Consider the following 20,791-nt stretch of genomic DNA (forward strand, 5'->3'; position numbering starts at 1 on the left):
TTACTCAGCTATAAAAAGGGATGAGATGGAGCTATATGTAATGAGGTGGATAGAACTACAATCTGTCATACAGAGTGAAGTAAGTCAGAAAGAGAAAGACAAATATTGTATGCTAACTCACATATACGGAATCTAAAAATGGTACTGATGAACTCAGTGACAAGAACAAGGACGCAGATACAGAGAATGGACTGGAGAACTCAAGGTATGGGAGGGGGCAGGGGGGTGAAGGGGAAGCTGAGACGAAGCGAGAGAGTAGCACAGACATATATATACTACCAACTGTAAAATAGATAGTCAGTGTGGAGCTGCTGTATAACAAAGGGAGTCCAACTCGAGGATGGAAGATGCCTTAGAGGACTGGGGCGGGGAGAGTGGGGGGGACTCGAGGGAGGGGGAGTCAAGGAAGGGAGGGAATACGGGGATATGTGTATAAAAACAGTTGATTGAACTTGGTGTACCCCCAAAAATAAAAAATAAATAAATAAATAAATAGAATAAAAAAAAAAGAACTCAGAATCTTTTATTCATCCGAAAAAAAATAAAAACCCAACTCACAAGAATTCATACTCAATTGAGTCTGGGTATTTATTACTTATTAGATTGGAGAAGTTTAATAAATTTAAGGTTGCATAAATTAAAATTATGGTTTCTTTTAGATAATGAAGTAAACCGTTACATGAAACACATGGAGAAGAGGAACAACGTGACAGAGTTTGTTCTCCTGGGGCTCACAGAGAACCCAAAGATGCAGATAATCGTATTTGCTGTGTTTCTTGTTGTCTACATCACCACTGTGGTGGGAAATGTGCTCATCATGGGCACCATCATGGCCAGCTCATCACTGGGGTCTCCCATGTACTTTTTCCTGGCCTATCTCTCCTTTATTGATGCCTGCTACTCCTCTGTGTGTACCCCAAAACTGATAGTAGATTCACTCCATGAAAAGAAGACCATTCTATTTAATGGGTGTATGGCCCAAATCTTTGGGGAACATTTCTTCGGAGGTGCTGAGGTCATCCTGCTTACTGTGATGGCCTATGACCGCTATGTGGCCATCTGCAAGCCCTTGCACTACACAACCATCATGAACTGGCAGGTGTGCTGGCTGCTAGTGGGAGTGTCATGGGCAGGAGGATTTCTTCATGGATTCATACAGATCCTCTTCATCTTCTGTTTACCTTTCTGTGGTCCTAATGTCATAGATCACTTTATGTGTGACCTGAACCCGTTGCTTGATCTCGCCTGCACTGATACCCACACTCTAGGACTCTTCATTGCTGCCAACAGTGGCTTCATCTGTCTGTTAAACTTCCTTCTCCTGCTGGTCTCCTACGTGGTCATTTTACGTTCCCTAAGGACCTACAGCTTGGAGGCAAGACGAAAAGCCCTCTCCACCTGTGTCTCCCACATCACAGTGGTGGTCTTATACTTTGTGCCCTGCATATTTGTGTACATGAGACCAGCAGCTACTTTACCTATTGATAAAGCAGTTGCCGTATTCTACACTATGATAACTCCCATGTTAAATCCCTTAATCTATACTTTGAGAAATGCCCAGATGGAAAATGCCATAAAGAAACTGTGTAGTAGCAAAGCTATTTCACAGGACAAATAACTGCTCTGACACACTGCCAAGAAATGATGACAGAAAGGTAAGATAATTACCAGGTACCTTTTATTGAGACAGGGACTGTGCTGGACAGACTGTATACAGAAGTTTGTTACTGTGACTCAACATGCAATAGTTTTTCATTAATAACTCTATGCATTTTATGTATATATCATAGTTGATGGTGATATGTTGACTGCAACATGATGGTATGTAAGCATTTTATTGTTATAAAGCCAAATGTCCACTGAACTTCTGTAGCAGTTGCATGATGATTGCATGATTTTCGAGATTTCCTTATAGGCTGTAGAGTGCTTAGTATTGTTCATGTCACCAACTTAGGCTGAAAACCATCAAAAAAAGTGATGATACAAATAAAATAAAATCTTGACATCAGAAATGTCTATCTATTCAATATGTAGTCATACTCCATAAAGGACTTGCCTGCTACATAATAATAGTTTCTTCATGGTTGCATAAATTCTGGCTAATAATTAATCTTGAATAAATAAAGAAAAGTATAAAGTAAAATTTCAATAAAATATAGACAAAAAAATTACTTTAGTCTAGGGTGTTTTTTTCCTATCCTTATTTGATTCAAATTCTGAGGAGAATTCTAGTTGAACTGTTTAGGAAAATCACAATTTATTTGTAATCCTTTGAGAGAATGAGAAAGAAATGAAAACTTAGATTATCAGCCTATGAGCAAATAGTTTACCTTGATGTTTTCCCTGTCACAGCAAGATTTCTTTATCTTATATATGAGCTATTCACATTATATTTCACTGTTAATCAGTTTACCTTTTGGTAACATTTTATTATTAAAAAAATTTTTTAATGTGGCTACATCTATATACAAAGTAATCTCAGGATAAATGTTTTCCATTATTCCTCCATCTTTCATCCATTAATCAATAAATAGTTTTGAGTCCAAGTGATGAATCAGGCACATTGATAGTTGCTGGATCTTTAGTGATGAATAAAAACAGATCCAGGTCCTGCCTTCTCAGGTCTTAAGATCCATTGTAAGACTCACAGAAGAGAAGAGAAAATTATAGCACTGGTCAGTCTCCTAGTCACAAAGTGGAACAAGTTCTGTAGTACACATTATACTGTAGAGTTTCCATGGCTATAGGCTGAAGCCAGAATCTATTTTAGATCATAACCTTTCTTCTCCTACGATCATCACTTCATTCTAATCCTTCTCCTTATAAATCACTTCCATAAAAATCCCTTCTCAGGATCTGCAGCTAGGGAACCCCATCTAACATGGAGAGATAGAGTTCAAGAAATATTTGCAAATTATAGACAAAAGAACTTAATAGAAACCTGGCTTGATAAAATTGTGGGACAGCCTTTTACAGACAGTTACATGACCAGATTGGTGACAATACATTGGAAGGCTAGGACAAGGGACTCTAGAAGGCTAAAATATATAGTACTGTTTCTCCCATAGCCAAGATTCCTAAAATCAGAACATATTCACTTTCACCACTTCTATTTAATAATTTACTGAAGGTTAATGTCAGGAAAAGTAGGTTAGAAAAGTAATAAAAGGCATCCAAATTGGAAAGGAAGAAGTAAAACTATCTATACTAACAACTGCCATGATCTTATGTATAATAGAAAAAACTCTAAAGAATACACAACACCCACCCACCTCCCCACACACACACCCAGACACACACACACAATTCGCAATAATACAAAATTCTTCTTGCTTAATAAAATTCACTGGATTTTTAAAAGTATATCCATATGTAAAGTTTTTAAAGTATATCCAGACATTTGGATCAAGATGGCAGAGTAGGACGTGCGCTCACTCCCTCTTCCAAGAGCACTGGAATTACAAATAACTGCTGAACAATCATCAACAGAAAGACACTGGAACTCACCAAAAAAGACACCCCACATCCAGAGACAAAGGAGAAGCTGCAATGAGATGGTAGGAGGGGTGCAATCATGTTAAAATCAAATCCCATAAATTCTGGGCGGGTGACTCACAAACTGGAGAACAGTTATACTGGAGAAGTCCACCCACTAAAGTGAGGGTTCTGAGCCCCACATCAGGCTTCCCAACCTGGGAGTCCAGCAAAGGGAGGAGGAATCCCCAGAGAATCAGACTTTGAAAGCCAGCAGGATTTGATTGCAGGACCTCCACAGGACTGGGGGAAACAGAGACTCCACTCTTGGAGGGCACACAAAAAAGTGTGCTCACCAGGACCCAGGGGGAAGGAGCAGTGACCCCATAGGAGACTGAACCAGACTTACCTGCTGGTGTTGGAGGGTTGCCTGCAGAGGCGGGGGGCAGCTGTGGCCCACCAAGGAGACAGGAGCACTGGCAGCAGGGGCCTGGGAAGTGCTCATTTGCATGAACCCTCCCAGAGTCCACCATTAGCCCCACCAAAGAGCTTGTAAGCTCCAGTGCTAAGTGCCTCAGGCCAAACAACCAACAAGGTGTGAACACAACCCCACCCATTAGCAGACAAGCAGATAAAAGTTTTACTGAGCTCTGCCCACCCAGCCCAACCCACCATCAGTCCCTCCCATCAGGAAACACCCAGGAGCCTCCTAGATAGCTTCCTCCACAAGACGGCAGACAGCAGAATCAAGCAGTATCAGCAGTATTTCATCTTGTGGAACTGAAAACCACAGCCACAGGAAGATAGAGAAAATGAAAAAGCAGAGGACTTTGTACTAGATGAAGGGACAGGATAAAACCCCAGAAAAACAACTAAATGAAGAGGAGATAGGCACCCTTACAGAAAAAGAATTCAGAATAGTGATGGTGAAGATGATCCAGGACTTTGAAAAAAGACTGGATGCAAAGATCGAAAAGCCGCAAGAAAAGTTTACCAAAGACCTAGAAGAATTAAAGAACAAACAAACAGAGATATGCAACACAATAACTGAAATGAAAAATACACTAGAAGGAACCAAAAGCAGAGTCACTGAGGCAGAAGGGTGAATAAGTGACCTGGAAGACAAAATGGTGATAATCACTGATGCAGAAAAGAATAAAGAAAAAAGAATGAAAAGAACTTAAGGCAGTCTAAGAGACCTCTGGGACAATGTTAAACACACCAACATTCGCATTATACAGGTCCCAGAAGGAGAAGAGAGAGAGAAAGGACCTGATAAAATACTGGAAGAGATTATAGTTGAAAACTTCCCTAACATGGGAAAGGAAATAGCTGCCCAAGTCCAGGAAGTGCAGAGACATATAGTAGTCAAACTGACAAAAATTAAAGACAGAGAAAAGTTATTAAAAGCAACAAGGGAAAAACGACAAGTAACATTCAAGGGAACTCCCATAAGGTTAACAGCTGATTTCTCACTGGAAAATCTGCAAGCCAGAAGGGAGTGGCATTATATATTTCAAGTGATGAAAGGGAAGAACCTACAACCAAGGATACTCTACTTAGCAAGGATCTCATTCAGATTCAACAGAGGAATCAAAACCTTTACAGACAAGCAAGAGCTAAGAGAATTCAGCACCACCAAACCAGCCCTACAACAAATGCTAAAGGAACTTCTCTAAGCAAGAAACATAAGAGAACAAAAGGACCTACAAAAACAACAACAAAACAATTAAGAAAATGGTAATAGGAACATACATATCGATAATTACCGTGAATGTAAATGGACTAAATGCACCAACCAAAAGACACAGACTGGCTGAATGGATACAAAAACAAGACCCATATATATGCTGTCTACAAGAGACCCACTTCAGACCTAGGGACACATACAGACTGAAAGTGAGGGGATGGAAAAAGATATTCCATGCAAATGGAAATCAAAGGAAAGCTGGAGTAGCAATACTCATATCAGATAAAATAGACCTTAAGATAAAATATGTTACAAGAGACAAGAAAGGACATTACATAAAGATCAAGGGATCTATCCAAGAAGAGGAGATAACAATTATAAATATCTATGCACCCAATATAGGAACACCTCAATACATAAGGCAAATGCTAACAACTATGAAAGAGGAAATGCAAGGCAGAAATAGAGACACAGGTGTAGAGAACAAACATATGGACACCAAGTGTGGAAAGTGGGGAGGGTTGGGGGTGAATGAATTGGGAGCTTGGGATACCAAATTGTACACTCTAAATATATGCTGTTTATGTCTGTTAACTGTATCTCAATAAAAGTTCTTAAAAAAAAGTATATCCATATGTAAAGATACCACTGGCCCAAATCACATAATTATGGTCAGAAAGGTGTAACACAGAGGAAAAAAATAACTTTAGGGCCATTATGAGACTATTGCCAGTCAAGAATAAAATAGCCCAGTTATTTCATTCCAGTGAAGATTAATTTATTGTGTATTTCTCCCCTTGCCATAACACATTTTTCTTTCCATTTCACTCATACTCATTTTATCCTGTTTTGACATTTGCTAAGTTATATAAAAATTTATCATCTGTTTCAATGTAATAACTATTTTTCTAATTACCAGTTATTTTTTAAACTTTAGAGTATCTTTTTTATGCCAGGAACTATGCTATATGTCAGGTCACAAAAATTAATAAAACAGGGGGAAAATCATGTAATAAAATTTCCCTTCATGAATTTTATGTAATTAGAGTCAGATATAAAGAAGGAGACAATTTAATAAAGTAGTTGTAGTCTTAGGCAGTGCTTAGAAGACAACAAATAGGGGACTGTGACAGAAAATAACAGGGATAATTCTACTGTGGATATAATCAGAGAAGGCCTTGCCTAAAGGGTGATGTTCAAGCTGAGACCGAAAGGATAGGAAGAGGCTGCAGTTGGGAGCACTGTTACAGTCAGTAAAATCAATTAAGTAAAATCATCTCACTTCAGAGATGATAGGATTTATACTTAGAAAACTCAACAAATTTCATGGGAATTTTTATAGTAGTAATTTGTTTAAAATGAGTGGTGAGAGTGTTCATGCTTGTCTTGTACCTGATTTTGATGGGAAAGCTTAAACCTTCCAGTGTTGAGTATGATGTGAGCTGTGGATCTGTCATACATGGTCATTTTTACGTTGAGGTACTTTCCTTCTATACACAATTTGCTGAGAAGATTTTATCATGAAATGGTGTTTAATTTTTATACCATCAATGAACGACCCAAAGATCAAGTTAAGAAAACAGTTCCATTTACAAGAGCATCAGAAAGAATAAAATATTTAAGAATAAACTTAACCAAGGAAAGAAAGTCTTGTACACTGAAAACTACAAAACATTGCTGAAAGATATTGCAGAAGACACACATAAATGGAAAACATTTATTGGCTGGAATATTTAGTGTTATTGAAATGTGAATACTACCTAAAGTGACTTGCAGATTCAATGCAATTCCTGTTAAAATCCCCCCAATTTTTTCAGAAAAAGAAAAATTCACCCTAATATTTATATGAAATCTCAGAGGACTCCAAATAACCAAAACAATCTTGAAAAAGAACAAAGTTGGGAGTCTTATATTCCCTGATTCTAAAATGTTATAAAGCTGTGGTAATCAAAACAGTGTGGTCTTGGCATAAAAACAGACCTATGGAGGGAGTGGCTAAGATGATGGAGTAGGAAGACCCTGAGCTCACCTCTTCCCATGGGCAACCCTAATTACAACTGGTTACAAAGCAACCACAGAGAACAATCTGAAAACAAGCAGAGACCATCCTCTACAACTAAAAATATAAAGAAGGAACCACAACAAGACAGGAACAAGGGGTAGAGACATGGAATGGTTAAATCCCAACCCCTAAAATAAGCAACCCACAAATGGGAGAATAATGACAATTGGAGATTTTCTTGCTGAGGAGCCCTGGAGGACCGAGTGCCACATCAAGTGCCCCAGTCCAGGATTCCTCCACCGGGAAGAAGAGCCCCCAAAACACCTTAGCTTTGAAGGCCAGTGGACTTACTTTCAGGAGACCAGAAGGCTGTGGGAAATAGAGATTTCTCACTTAAAGAGCATACACAAAATCACACATGCTCTGAGACCCAAGTCAGAAGCAGAAATGTGAAAAGGCCTGGGTCAAACCCACTTGTTGATCTTGGAGAGGTAAGTTGCAATTGGGACTTACCCTAGGGATGTAGATGCTGGCAGTCTCCATTTTGGGGAGTTATTTTTATCTCAAGAAAGGACACTGGTGCTAGCAAGCACCACTTGGGAATGCTCCCTCTAGCATTTTAGTGGTGGCCCCAGCACTAACCACCAGCCCCACCCACCAGCCAGTCAGCACCAGTCCTGGGAAGCCCCAGGTCACCAGCAAGCAAACTAATGTAGGAACCATTGAGCCCTTAGCTGCCCTTCGGACCAGATTCCACTCACCAGTGGGCCAGCATTAATCCTCGGACCAGCCCCACCCACAGAAGGTAGCCACTGAACCTGGGATTACTTGATCCTTGGACCCACCCACCTGGGTGCACACATCAGCTCCAGGACCCACAGGCCCCAAAACCAGAGACTCTAAGACATGGCTCTACCCAGCAGTGGGCCAGCCCTAGCCTCAGGACCCACTGGGCCATGGCCCCAAACACCAGTGGGTGGACACCAGCCATGCAAACACCAAGGCTCTACAGCCAGCCATGTCGGGATTCAACCTACTCAGCAGTGGGAAAGCACCAGCCCAGAACTCTCTAGGACCTGGACCACCTATCCATGAGACAACACAAGCTCTGGGGCCCCTGGTCCCACAGCCTCAGACCCTGGGACCTGGCTCCACCACCAATGGGTTAGGACTGTCTCAGGTCTTTGTCTCACCCACTAGTGGGTAAGCACCAGCTCTGGGACTCACTAGGCCAAACCCCCCCCCCCCACCAGCCCTGGACAACCTTGGCCCTGCTTCCAGCCCTGTTCATCCCAGTCCACCCACAAACAAGCCAGCACCACCCCAGGACACCCTGGCCTGACCCTGCCAACCAGCAGAATAACACCAGCTCCAGGACGCATTGTTTTGTGACTAGACTGCTTTAAACTCATTTCAACTTAATTGTAAATTTATTTTGATGTTAAACTTATAGCATTTATTGTATTTAAATTTAAACTTATTTTATTTTTAATCATTTTGAAATAGAAATATACAACACTAGGAATATATATAATGCTGAAAAAGAATTTTAATGAGGGACTGTTAGCCACACAACATATCAAAATGTGCTATATGTCAAAACAATTATCTTGTGTGTCAATCTGCACATGAATAAGGAGATCAATGAAACAGAATAGAGACCTAAATTGGTTCCAAATATACTGAGACGTTAGTAGTCAATAGCCTAGATTTCAAACTAATAGCAAAAAGATGATAATGCAACTATAATAAAACAGCTAAAATTTAGAAAAACAACTAAACTTCAATTCTTACTTAACTCCAATATCAAAATAAATTCTAGACGAGTAAAAAGTTTTAATACAAAATACAAGACAGCAAAATTGCTTTAAAAGTTAAATGCTAAAAAACAGTTGAAGAATATTGTGGTAAGAGTGAAGTGGGTAAATTCTTTTCCAGAAAGATACAAAAAACAAAAAACATTAAATATAAAATTTTTAAAAATTACATACCAAAACATTTAACATTATATAAAAAGTTAAAAACATATAACAAGCCAGAAAAAATATTGTTTACATCTACAATTGTAAAGGGCTCATTTCTTTAGTATATAATTATTTCTTAAAAATCAATATGGAAAAGATCAACAACTGAGTGAGATGGATAAAAGACACTCATAGACAGTTCTCAGAAAAAGTGATATAAATCATATCAAACAAGAAAAAAGAACACTTCCTAACACTGTACACAAAAATAAACTCAAAATGGATTAAAGACCTACATGTAAGGCCAGACACTATAAAACTCCTAGAGGAAAACATAGGCAGAACACTCTGTGACATACATCACAGCAAGATCCTTTTTGACCCACCTCCTAGGTTAATGGAAATAAAATCAAGAATAAACAAATGGGACCTCATGAAACTTAAAAGCTTTTGCACAGCAAAGAAACCATAAACAAGAAGACAACCCTCAGAATGGGAGAAAATACTCGCCAAGGAAGCAACAAAGGATTAATCTCCAAAATATACAAGCAGCTCATGCAGATTAATACCAAAAAAGCAAATAACCCAATCCACAAATGGGCAGAAGACCTAAATAGACAGTTCTCCAAAGAAGACATACAGATGGCCAATAGGCACATGAAAAGATGCTCAATATCACTAATCATCAGAGAAATGCAAGTCAAAGCCACAATGAGGTATCACCTCACACCAGTCAGAATGGTCATCATCAAAAAATCTAGAAACAGTAAATGCTGGAGAGGGTGTGGAGAAAAGGGAACTCTCCTGCACTGTTGGTGGGAATGTAAGTTGGTACAGCTACTATGGAAAACAGTTTGGAGGTTCCTTAAAAAACTACAAATAGAACTACCATATGATCCAGGAATCCCACTCCTGGGCACATACCCAGAGAAAACTATAATCCCAAAAGAAACATGTACCATAATGTTCATTGCAGCACTATTTACAGTAGTCAGGAGATGGAAGCAACCTAAATGCTCATCATCAAATGAATGGTTAAAGAAGATGTGGCACATATATACAATGGAATATTACTCAGCCATAAAAAGGAATGAAATTGAGTTATTTGTAGTGAGGTGGATGGACCTAGAGTCTGCCATGCAGATCAAAGTAAGCCAGAAAGAGAAAAATAAATACTGTATGCTAATTCATATATATGGAATCTAAAAAATGGTACTGAGGAATCCAATGACAGGGCAAGAATAAAGATGCAGATGCAGAGATGGGACTTGAGAACAGGGCGGGGCAGGGGGAGCAGAAGGGAAGCTGGGACAAAGTGAGAGAGTAGCTTCGACACATATACACTACCAACTGTAAAATAGATAGCTAGTGGGAAGTTGCTGTATAACAAAAGGAGATCAACTCGATGATGGGTGATGCCTTAGAGGGCCAGGACAGGGAGGGTGGGAGGGAGTCGCAGGAGGGAGGGGATATGGGGATGTATGTATAACTACAGCTGATTCATTTTGTCGTACAGCAAAAAACTGGCACAACATTGTAAAGCAATTATATTCCAATAAAGAGCTTTAAAAAGAAAAAGAAAAAAGATGCCCAATCTAAATCATATCAAAATTAAAATAAATGTAATTTTAATCAGATTGTCATATGCCACCAGTATGTATCGGGTACTGGTTGTTGATAATGTGGATGAAAGCATCCTCGCAGACTGTGGGCAGGAGTGCAGCTGTTAGCACAGCTTCAAGGATGGCAGTAACTATCAACATCAACATTTTAAATGCATGTATTAGCTGACAAATGACTCAAACACACATATCAAATTCCCACTTCTAGGAACTCACACTTGCATATATTCATAAACATATATTTATTGCAAAATTACTTGTTATACAAAAAATTTAGGAACAACATGAAGAGGAATGAATACATTCATTTTAGTACATATTTTTAAGGGTATATTATATAGTATGAGAAAAACTAAGAATTAGATCTAAATGGCCTGCTATGTAAATACCTTACAGATGATGCATGCGAAAAACAAACAAAAAAGTTTACATATTCAAAAAAAATACTTATATTTAAATACAACTGTATTTACATAGATTATTACTTCATGGATCTTAAGAAACAGATTAAGTGACTGCATCTGGAGAAGTGGACTGGAAAATACACTGAGAGATAAATAGGAAATTTATTCTACCCTTTTCCCGTTTTGTGTGGCTTGCATTTTTACTATTTATTATTATCTATTTCACAAATTAGAATTATGTGAATAATTTTGTCTATAATGCAAGTGAAATTGTATAAACATTCTATATAGCATTAAATATTTTAAATAGCATAATAGAAAGATTAATTTAAAAGACAAGAATCTAACTAAAAATAAATACTGCCTCTGAAAAAAAGTACCAAAGATAAATACATAAATGGAATCAAAATCAGTGTAACTACATAAAAATTTCTTCACTAATCTGTTACATATTATTGACTCCTTCAATATGAGCATTACTCCTTTCTCGCTGACATGATGAGACATTATAGAGCTAACATTCTACCACGGAGAGACACTGTTATTAATAGCACAGTTGTACAATTGTATTCTTTAATTATAATTATCATAAATTCTTGGAAGAAAAAGGAACCAGCATCAGATTTAAGGAGGCTTCTGCATTCCAAGGAAGTGGCCCCGATGTCAAATGACTCCCTTCATGGTGGATGAGGCATTTATTTTCTACAAGATATGATGTTGCTTCCCCAGAGCTAATTCATAGCATTTGTCATCTCTGAATTTCTCAGAGCGTAGATGAATGGGTTCAGCATGGGGTTTATGACCGTGTTTCACACACTCAATGATTTGTCAGTGGGGAGGGTCTTAGCAGGTGTCCCATGAAAATACCGGGGAAAAAGAAGCAGACTACCATAGTGATGTGAGAACCACAGGTCTGGAGGGCTTTCCGCCTCCCTTCCTGACTCAGGTTCTTCACAGAGTGCAAGATGACTCCATTGGAGATGAGTAAGAGCAGAAACACAATAGAGCAGATCAGTCCTCCACTGGCCACCACTAAGATGCCAGTGACATAGGTGTCAGTACAGACCAGTTTCAATAAGGGATACGTCACAGAAAAAATGACCAATGACATTGGGGCCACAGAATGGGAGCCCCAAAACAGTACTAAGTTGAATAACTGAGTGCAGAAAACCTCCAACCCAGGACACCATCAAGCAGCGCAACACACACCCATTGCTTCATGACAACCAAATAAACAAGGGCTTACAGAGGTCCACGTAGCGGTCGTGGGCCATCACCAACAGAAGGAAGACCTCTGATCCACCAAAAAGTGCTCTGTAAAGACCTGGGTCATACAGGATTGGAAGAATATGGTATTTTTTTCCCCAAGAACCAGCAGAAGATTTTCTATCTTTTTATCTAATACTCAATTTTTTCCGCCTGTAAGTGTGAGGCTGGGTATGTTAAAATTATATCCCCAATTTAGATGTAATAACATCATTTATACAACTTGCTATTTTTAAAACATTTTATTGAGGGCCTACTTTGTGTCCGTCTCTATGCTGTGAGCTGGAGAATACCGTAGTTAGAAAAAAAATCAGGATGAATGTACTGCCTGCATTGATCTTATAATAGAGGCAGTCATTTAAAAAGTGAATACTTAATAAGGTAATTATAATCTGTGATCATGCTAATAAAACACAGGGTACTGTGACGGAAAAGAGGGAGTCTCTTGTGGATAATAAGGTAGTCAAAAAAGGTCTTTATAAAAGGTACTATTTCAGCTGTGCTCCAACAGATTAAAACACAGCTCCCACGTGCAGCACTCTCACATGTGTTAAGCGCCAACGTTGAAAAGAGCTTGGCAATTCAGGACGCTGAAAGGTCATTATACCTGAAGGGAAATAGGAAAGAGAGAGGATAGAACAAACTGAGGTTGAAGAGATGGACAAGACACAAACCCTGCAGAGCAGTATAGATCTTGGTAGGGAATTTAGACTTCACTTAATGTTTCTTTTAAGATTAGAGTGAGTAAAGTAAGGAAAACATCTTTAAAGAGAACATACGTCTCACAAATATCTCAAAAGTAAGGTAGAAGAGCTCCCAAGATGTGCTGCCAAATCCTATGCTACACTATGCTAGTGTCAGGAGGTGAAGGACTATTCTATCCATCGTGTTTCTATGCCAGCACTAAACACAATTATGACACAGCATGTATTCAGTAGAAATAAATATATGAATAGCTCTCTATGCTATCCATAAATTTTCTCTCCAGATTCCTTGAGGTCCTTTATTTCTGCTTGTCTTCCTGTATTTAAGGTAGAGATATGGACATTCTGAAATTTTCTGGGAATGAACAACTATCCACGAGATAAATGAAACCCATTTTATGAGATTCTCTTCCCAACTGCAGTGCACATCAAGAGGGTGACCATCCAAGAATCTCTTCAAAGCAACCTGCATAAGCTGTTAGTTTCCAAAGTGTGACTCCACCTTCCTGACCTAAAATTCAAAGAACTGCATTTCCCCATCCCCCTGCAAACTGGGTGGAAACATGTGATTAGGGTTCTGACAACCAGGAGTATTTGTGCAAGTCCTCGAGTGGATATTAGGTATCTGAGGTGAAGTAATTCTGGGAATCAGAGTGGTTCTGAGGTCAGGAGGGTGGTGGCACCTTTGCAGTTTAGCCAGTGGTGGCGTGATTGGTGTCAACAGGACAGCACCTCCTTGAACATCCATCCCTGTTCCATCCAGGTGTGCTTCTGCGAGTTTATCATACCTCAGATTAGAATCTGTGACTCAAATCGTTCCAAAGCTTCTTTCAGCCATTTGATTGCAAACACCAAATCCTCTCTACTTAAATGAGATAGATATGATTCAGTGTCTTCAGATGAGCACCTTCACTTATACCAAACAGACCAAAAATTCTCCATTTCAATTTATCACCATTGATAGAATGTCTTCCATTTCAGTAGCATTCCAGTTAACAAGTGCATTTTTTTGTTTTTTTTTACAAAATCAATTACTTTTAAGAGGGTTAAGTAGAGATGCAGGTCACTCATTCAGTAAGTATTTATTAAGTGTTTATTCTGGGCCAAGCTTTCTTCTAGGTTCTAGTTACGTGATACTGCACAAAACATACACCCTATACACTTCTTAACAAAGAACTTTCTGTGTTTTAAGGCTTTATTCATTTTGCTTGCATGCCATGTTAACCTCAAGTTCACAGTAAATAAAGTTTTGACCCCTCAAATGGATGTTGTCAGGGGAATCAGAACCACACCTGAATCCCTTCCAAGTTTGTGGAAATACAGAGCCAATGTACAGCAAAGGACAAGGAAGAGACTTCCATGTAAGGCCAAGGAGATAGGAGACCATTCCAGTACCAAGAATGCTTACAAGGCCAGTTAGCTTTCAGAGTGTTTTTCCTCTCAGCAGGCACAAAGAAATTATACATACACCTTTCTAAAGCTAAACACTCTAGGGCAGGTGAGTAGTTCTATTACAATTTAAAAGATTCCAATAATAAAATGTTCACAATAACTAACATTTATGAGCTTTTGGTTGTCTAAAATCTTATACAGACTCTTTATTTGATCTTGAAAATATCTCCATCATTCCCATCTACTAAAATTTAAGGATGTCGTTTTTTGCCAAAGTTTCCATTATAAGTGGCAAAGCTAAGATTTGAACTCAAAATTATCTTCCTCAAACACTATGCTCTTTGCCATTAAAGTATACTAAACCTTATCACCTATTCCTCAAAAATGTACATGACATATATGATACACAAAATCCCAAACAACGAAGCAAAACTGTAAAAATGAGATTCTTAAAATGAATGACTAGTTAGAATTATAACAACAATGTTTTTATACAAACAATACTGCAAAAATAGACCTTATCTTTTGGAGGGATAAATAGAAAAAAAGAGAATTTGATAAGATCTGCCAGAATATTAGAAAGTATAGAAAAGGAAATTGGAGAAAAAAACACCCTAAAATTCCTATTTCCCCAAAACCCTTTATTTTTGCTTTACAATTTCATAGGTAGTAAACAACTGCATTTTAACAAGAAACCAAACTTGTTCTGATAGTTGGTCAACATTTGACCAACAAATGGGTGATAAATACATCTAAATGGGATTTTTTATAATGATGATTTCCTATCATGGCCTCTCTTCAGATAGCCTAATGCCAACATCAATATACTTTTGACAAATAGTGTTCCCTCGCCCCCCAAAATAGAAATTATCTTCTTTAACTCTTCACCATTTAAGGGATACAGTTATTTTATGTTGTTTTCATTATTTCCCCATTGAATCATCCTTTGACTCAGAACTTCTTCATAGCAATTTTTACCTCTGCATTTCTGAGTGTGTACAATAAAGAATTTAACATAGGCGTTAGCACCGTATAAAATGTAGTCACGGCTTAACTGACAGAAAAAGGTAATAATTTGAGGCAGATACACAAATGTACAGGGCACAAAGAATAAAATAACCAGAGTGATTGAGAGACTTTGCACCTACCATCCAAGCCATGAGATTTCAAAGTGTATAGGATCACAATATAGGAGACCATCAAAAGAAGAAAGTTTAACAGGCAGAAGAACCATTTGTTGGCAGCAACAACAAGACCAAATGTATGAGTGTTCATGTAGATGACTTTCAACAGACGTCATGTCAAACATGGTGTCATCTATGTCACTGGGGCCAAAAAATGGCAGCCAGCCTGTGAAGATCTAAAGTGTTGCACAAATGAATCTTCTAGCCCAGGTGACTCCCAGAGATGGCCACACCTGTGTCAGCTTATGATGGTAAGGTAGTACAGATGGGTACGTAGCGGTCATAGGCCATACCCGTCAAAGGAATGATCTCAGCAGCACCAAAAAATGGTTAACAAAGTTTTAAGTCATGCACTTCATAAAAGAGATGGTTTTTCTTATAGCAAGCATGTCAGCTAACATTTAAGGGGTCAGGGAGGAAGAATAGCAGCTGTCTATAAGGGATAAATAACACAAAACAATATGTAAAACACTATGAAAGCATAGAAAAGACTAAATGAAAACACCTACCTTCTTCATGGATAAGAATTCTCAGATCTCTAAAGATATAAACCCTTCCTAAATTAATCTTCCTAAGTCAAAATACATGGAAACTAACCGAAGTTTTTGTGACTAGCCTGGCTTATTACGAATTTAATTTGCCAAGATAAGCTTGCAAGAACAAACATATTTCTGAAAAGGAAGAGTCATGAGGGGGTACTAGGCTACCTGGATTTCAAAATGTGTTACAGAGGAATTGCAGTTATATCCTGCATGAAATGGTACATGGCTGAAGAGCTCAGTGTAACAGAACAGAGTCCTGAAATGCATCCAAATATCTGTGGAACTTTGGAATACGGTAAAGTTAGGATTTCAAATCAGTGGTGAAAGACAATTATGCAACTACCAAAAAAAAGTTCATTTAGAAAATAATAAAACACAATCCCTGTTTAACTCCTTATGTATCAATATAAATACCTGATGGATCAAAAAGTATCACATAAAATATGAAACAAAAAAAGTGCTAAAAATATTAACTTCTAAAAAAATGTAGAAAACTATTATGTTTAGGGGGAAATGAGTAAAATTTTTAAGGATGATATAAAAACCAAATAAAACATTCATAAACCTGGCTAGGTAAATAAAAAAAATCTACGTAGCCAAAAAAGAATTCTGTATAGCAAGTGAAAGTGAAAATCAAATCAAAGGCCAGAAAATTAAGTACATAAACAATGATTTCAGAAGACTATTTTCTTAGTATATAATTGCTCATAAAAATCAGTATGTAAAAGAGTAGAAATAAAGAAAATAGGAAAAAATATTAATAGACTGTTCAAAGATAAATACATACAACTATAAACATGTGAAAAGAGGCTTAAATCAATTATATTTAGAGAATTTCAATTAAAGTACAAATGAATTATAACTTCTTTAATGACTCATATTGTCATATACCAAAAACTGTTCACTAGTTGTCGAGGTGGACAGAGACATATTCTCAAAGCCTGTAGGCAGAAGTATAGGTACAACTTTATGAACGGCATTTTGACAGTGACTATGGATATCAACATTTAAATGCATATTCCCTGTGACTCAAAGTTCTACTTCTAGGAACTAACATTTCTAAGAACACATACTCAGGAAGGTATATATTTATTGCAGAATTGTATATCATAGAAAAAGACTGGAAGTGACATGCTAAGTGTTGAATACATTAGTTCAGGAATATCACACATTATAAGAATAACTGAGAATGAGTTTGATCTGTAGAGACTGGTATGGAAAGATTCTCAGGATGTTGAACAGTAAAATGTTAACGTTTACATGCAAACATATATACATATGCATGTATATAAATATACTTATATTTGCAAATATTAATACTTGAAGAATCTTAAGGAAGTGACTTTTGTGACTTCTCTGGGGAAGAACACTAAAAAGGGATGGAAACGAGGTTTGCTTTGGTTTGGATTTACAGGATGTTTTACTAAGCTTTCAAGGGACACATCATCCCAACTGTATATGAACACTGCGTATGAATATCAACTCAGTTTGTAATTTGCCTTTTTGCTTTCTTTCAGGTGATTTTGTTGAACAGAGGTTCTTACTGTGGTCAGATTTATCTTTCTTTTCTTCTTATGTTGTTTAGAAATATTTTGAAAGGAGAGTTATTTTCCATTTACACCATTTCATATAGTTTCTATTTTTATATTTATTGTCATTGGGCTTTCTTTTTATTTTAAAAAGAAGTATCACACACTAAATATTTCACATGTAATGCAACTGAAATTATGTATACAATTAAATATTTTCAGTAGTAAAATAAAAAGAATATACAAAATGACAAGAATCTAACTGAAAAAAAGACTAGGTCTCAAAAAAATTTAAAGATAAATGCATACATTGATTAAAAATCATTGAAACTATAAAAATGTATTTTATATTTTTATCAACTCCCTCTTTATATTGTGTTACACCTTTCTAGGTGAAGTGATAAATAAGACACTACATATGGAGTTGGCATTACAAAGAGAAATATATTACTAACCATCATACAGTTAATTATTTAATTGTAATAAATGATTTAAATGAAAGGGACAGTTTAACAAGTTTTAAGAGACTTTTGGTTTCAAAGGAGATGAGCCCTAAAGTCATATGACCCTCTTCAACGTGAATGTCAAACTTATTTACTATGAGATACAATGCTTCTTCTCCAGAGGTTCTTCATGGCATTCTTCATCTCCGAGTTTCTCAGAGTGTAAATTAATGGGTTCAGCATGGGGGTTATGACTGTATAAAACACACTCAATGATTTGTCAATGGGGAAGGTCTTCACAGGTCTAACATACATGAAAATACACGGAACAAAGAAGAAGACGACCACAGTGATGTGGGAACCACAGGTCTGGAGGGCTTTCCGCCTCCCTTCCTGACTCAGGTTCTCTAGGGAATGCAAGGTGACAACATAAGAGATGAGTAAGAGCAGAAACACAATAGAGCAGATTAGTCCTCCATTGGCCAGCACTAAGATGCCAATGACATAATTATCGGTACAGATGAGTTTCAATAGGGGGTACATATCACAGATAAAGTGATCAATGACGTTGGGACCGCAGAATGGGAGCCCATAAATAGTGCTAAGTTGAATTACTGAGTGCAGAAAACCTCCAACCCAGGACACCAGCAGCAGCACGACACACACCCTTTGCCTCATGATAACCAGATAATGCAAGGGCTTGCAGATGGCCACGTAGCGGTCATAGGCCATCACCAACAGAAGGAAGACCTCTGACCCACCAAAAAAATGCCCTGTAAAGAGCTGGGTCATACAGGATTGGAAGGAAATGGTATTTTTCCCAAAGAACATGTCTGAAATCAACTTTGGGGAAATGGCTGAGGAATAAATGGCATCCATAAATGATAAGCTAGCAAGAAAAAAGTACATCGGTGAGTTCAGGGTCTTACTGACACTCACAGTCACAACGATGAGCATGTTGCCCACCAGGGTCAACACGTAGAAGAGCAAAAACATGACAGAAAGGACTTTCTGCTCCTTTGGATTCTGAGTGAGGCTCAAAAGGACAAAGTAAGTCACATTGTTCCTTGATTCCATCTATTCTTTTATAGGTACTGATTTCAGATATTAGAAATGAAATAGTTTACCTATAAAGCAAGGGAAAATATTTCAAAGTATTATAAGCTTAATATTTTCTTTATTCATGCAATGGAAATGCCTGTGGAGCAACTATTTGTATCACACAACCTGCCATACAAATTGGGATTACCATGCTGAATAAGATTGTTTCTAGAGGCTCAGTGATTTGATATATATTGATGGGATTATACAATTTAAGACCAGTTTAATAAGTACCATTATTTATGCTAAGGAACATCTAAATCAAATTGAGATCAGGGAATGCTTCCCAGAGGAAGCAATGCTTTACCTAATTTTAAGGAGACGTGAGAAAACAGAAGAGGCTAATAAGAGACTGACATGAAAAACTGCACTATGTTTAAAGTCACAAAAATGTAATAGTGAGGATTCACTGAAGATAATCTACACATTCAAAGTCAGTAGAAAAAATGTGAATGTGAGGCTATAGACCGAAGTTGACTGTATTAGCTGCTAGGTGTGCTTATTTAGAACAATAATTGCCTTTATTCTGGTTTCCAGTAAGATGTCCTCATTCCATTTGAGACCTCAACCTTAATATCATAGTTCTAGACACATTCTCTTCCTGAATAGATAGATAGATGATATAGGTGATAGATAGATGATAGATTAGATAGATAGATAGATAGATAGATAGATAGATAGATTGTAGATAGATAGATTGTAGATAGATAGATGATAGATAGATTGTAGATAGATAGATAGATGATAGATTGTAGATAGATATATAGATAGATTGTAGATAGATAGATAGATAGATGATAGATAGATTGTAGATAGATAGATAGATGATAGATAGATTGTAGATAGATATATAGATGATAGATATATTGATGATAGATAGATAGATAGATAGATGATTGATAGATAGATAGATAGATAGATAGATAGATAGATAGATAGATAGATAGATAGATAGATAATGTTTTCTCTACAGCCCTTCTTCTCTTCTGGGACCTCACCAAGATCACCTTTTATTGCTCATATTTCTACCAACAGTCTCTTAAAGGCAGTCTAGCCTTTTTCTATCAGGAACCCCAAAACGCTTTCAACATCTACCCATGACCCAATCCCAAAGCCACTTGCACATTTTTTGGTATTTATTACAGCAAAGCCCCATTTCTCAGTATCAAAATCTTTATTAGTTTACTAGAGCTTCTATAGCAAAGTAGCACAAATTGGGTGGATTAAACAATGGAACTTTATCATCACACCATTCTGGATGCTAGAAATTCTAAATCAAGGTGTGGACAGTGTTAGTTGCTTCTAAAGACTGTGAGAGAAGGAGTTGTTCCATACCTTTAACCTTGGCTTAAAGAAGACTGGACTTAAGGTCACGTGATGTTCTCCATAGAAGTATGTATGTATCTAATTTCCCCTTTTAATAAGAAAACCAGTCATATTGGACTAAGGTTCACCCTAGTGATCTTATTTTAAC

The 20,791-nt window shown here is 37.5% G+C and overlaps 2 protein-coding genes and 1 pseudogene across 2 annotated transcripts; 1 reads left to right on the forward strand and 2 right to left on the reverse strand.

The window, feature by feature from the left end:
• Nucleotides 1-679: 679 nt before the first annotated feature.
• LOC130861374 (olfactory receptor 4C46-like) lies at nucleotides 680-1,618 on the forward strand. The gene has a single exon (XM_057750202.1). The coding sequence runs from the start codon at nucleotides 680-682 to the stop codon at nucleotides 1,616-1,618; it is 939 nt and encodes a 312-aa protein (XP_057606185.1).
• A 13,851-nt stretch (nucleotides 1,619-15,469) lies between these two features.
• Nucleotides 15,470-17,224, reverse strand: LOC130860202 (olfactory receptor 4C12-like; annotated as a pseudogene).
• A 1,139-nt stretch (nucleotides 17,225-18,363) lies between these two features.
• LOC130861749 (olfactory receptor 4A47-like) lies at nucleotides 18,364-19,293 on the reverse strand. The gene has a single exon (XM_057750918.1). It carries the CDS (start codon nucleotides 19,291-19,293, stop codon nucleotides 18,364-18,366), a length of 930 nt encoding a protein of 309 aa, XP_057606901.1.
• Nucleotides 19,294-20,791: the final 1,498 nt, after the last annotated feature.

This window comes from Hippopotamus amphibius, chromosome 9, assembly GCF_030028045.1.
Source record: "Hippopotamus amphibius kiboko isolate mHipAmp2 chromosome 9, mHipAmp2.hap2, whole genome shotgun sequence".
Lineage (NCBI taxonomy): Eukaryota > Metazoa > Chordata > Mammalia > Artiodactyla > Hippopotamidae > Hippopotamus > Hippopotamus amphibius.

Coding starts and splice junctions, on each gene's coding strand:
- LOC130861749 (XM_057750918.1), bottom strand. CDS start 19,293: ATGGAATCAAGGAACAATGTGACTTACTTTGTCCTTTTGAGCCTCACT.
- LOC130861374 (XM_057750202.1), top strand. CDS start 680: ATGAAACACATGGAGAAGAGGAACAACGTGACAGAGTTTGTTCTCCTG.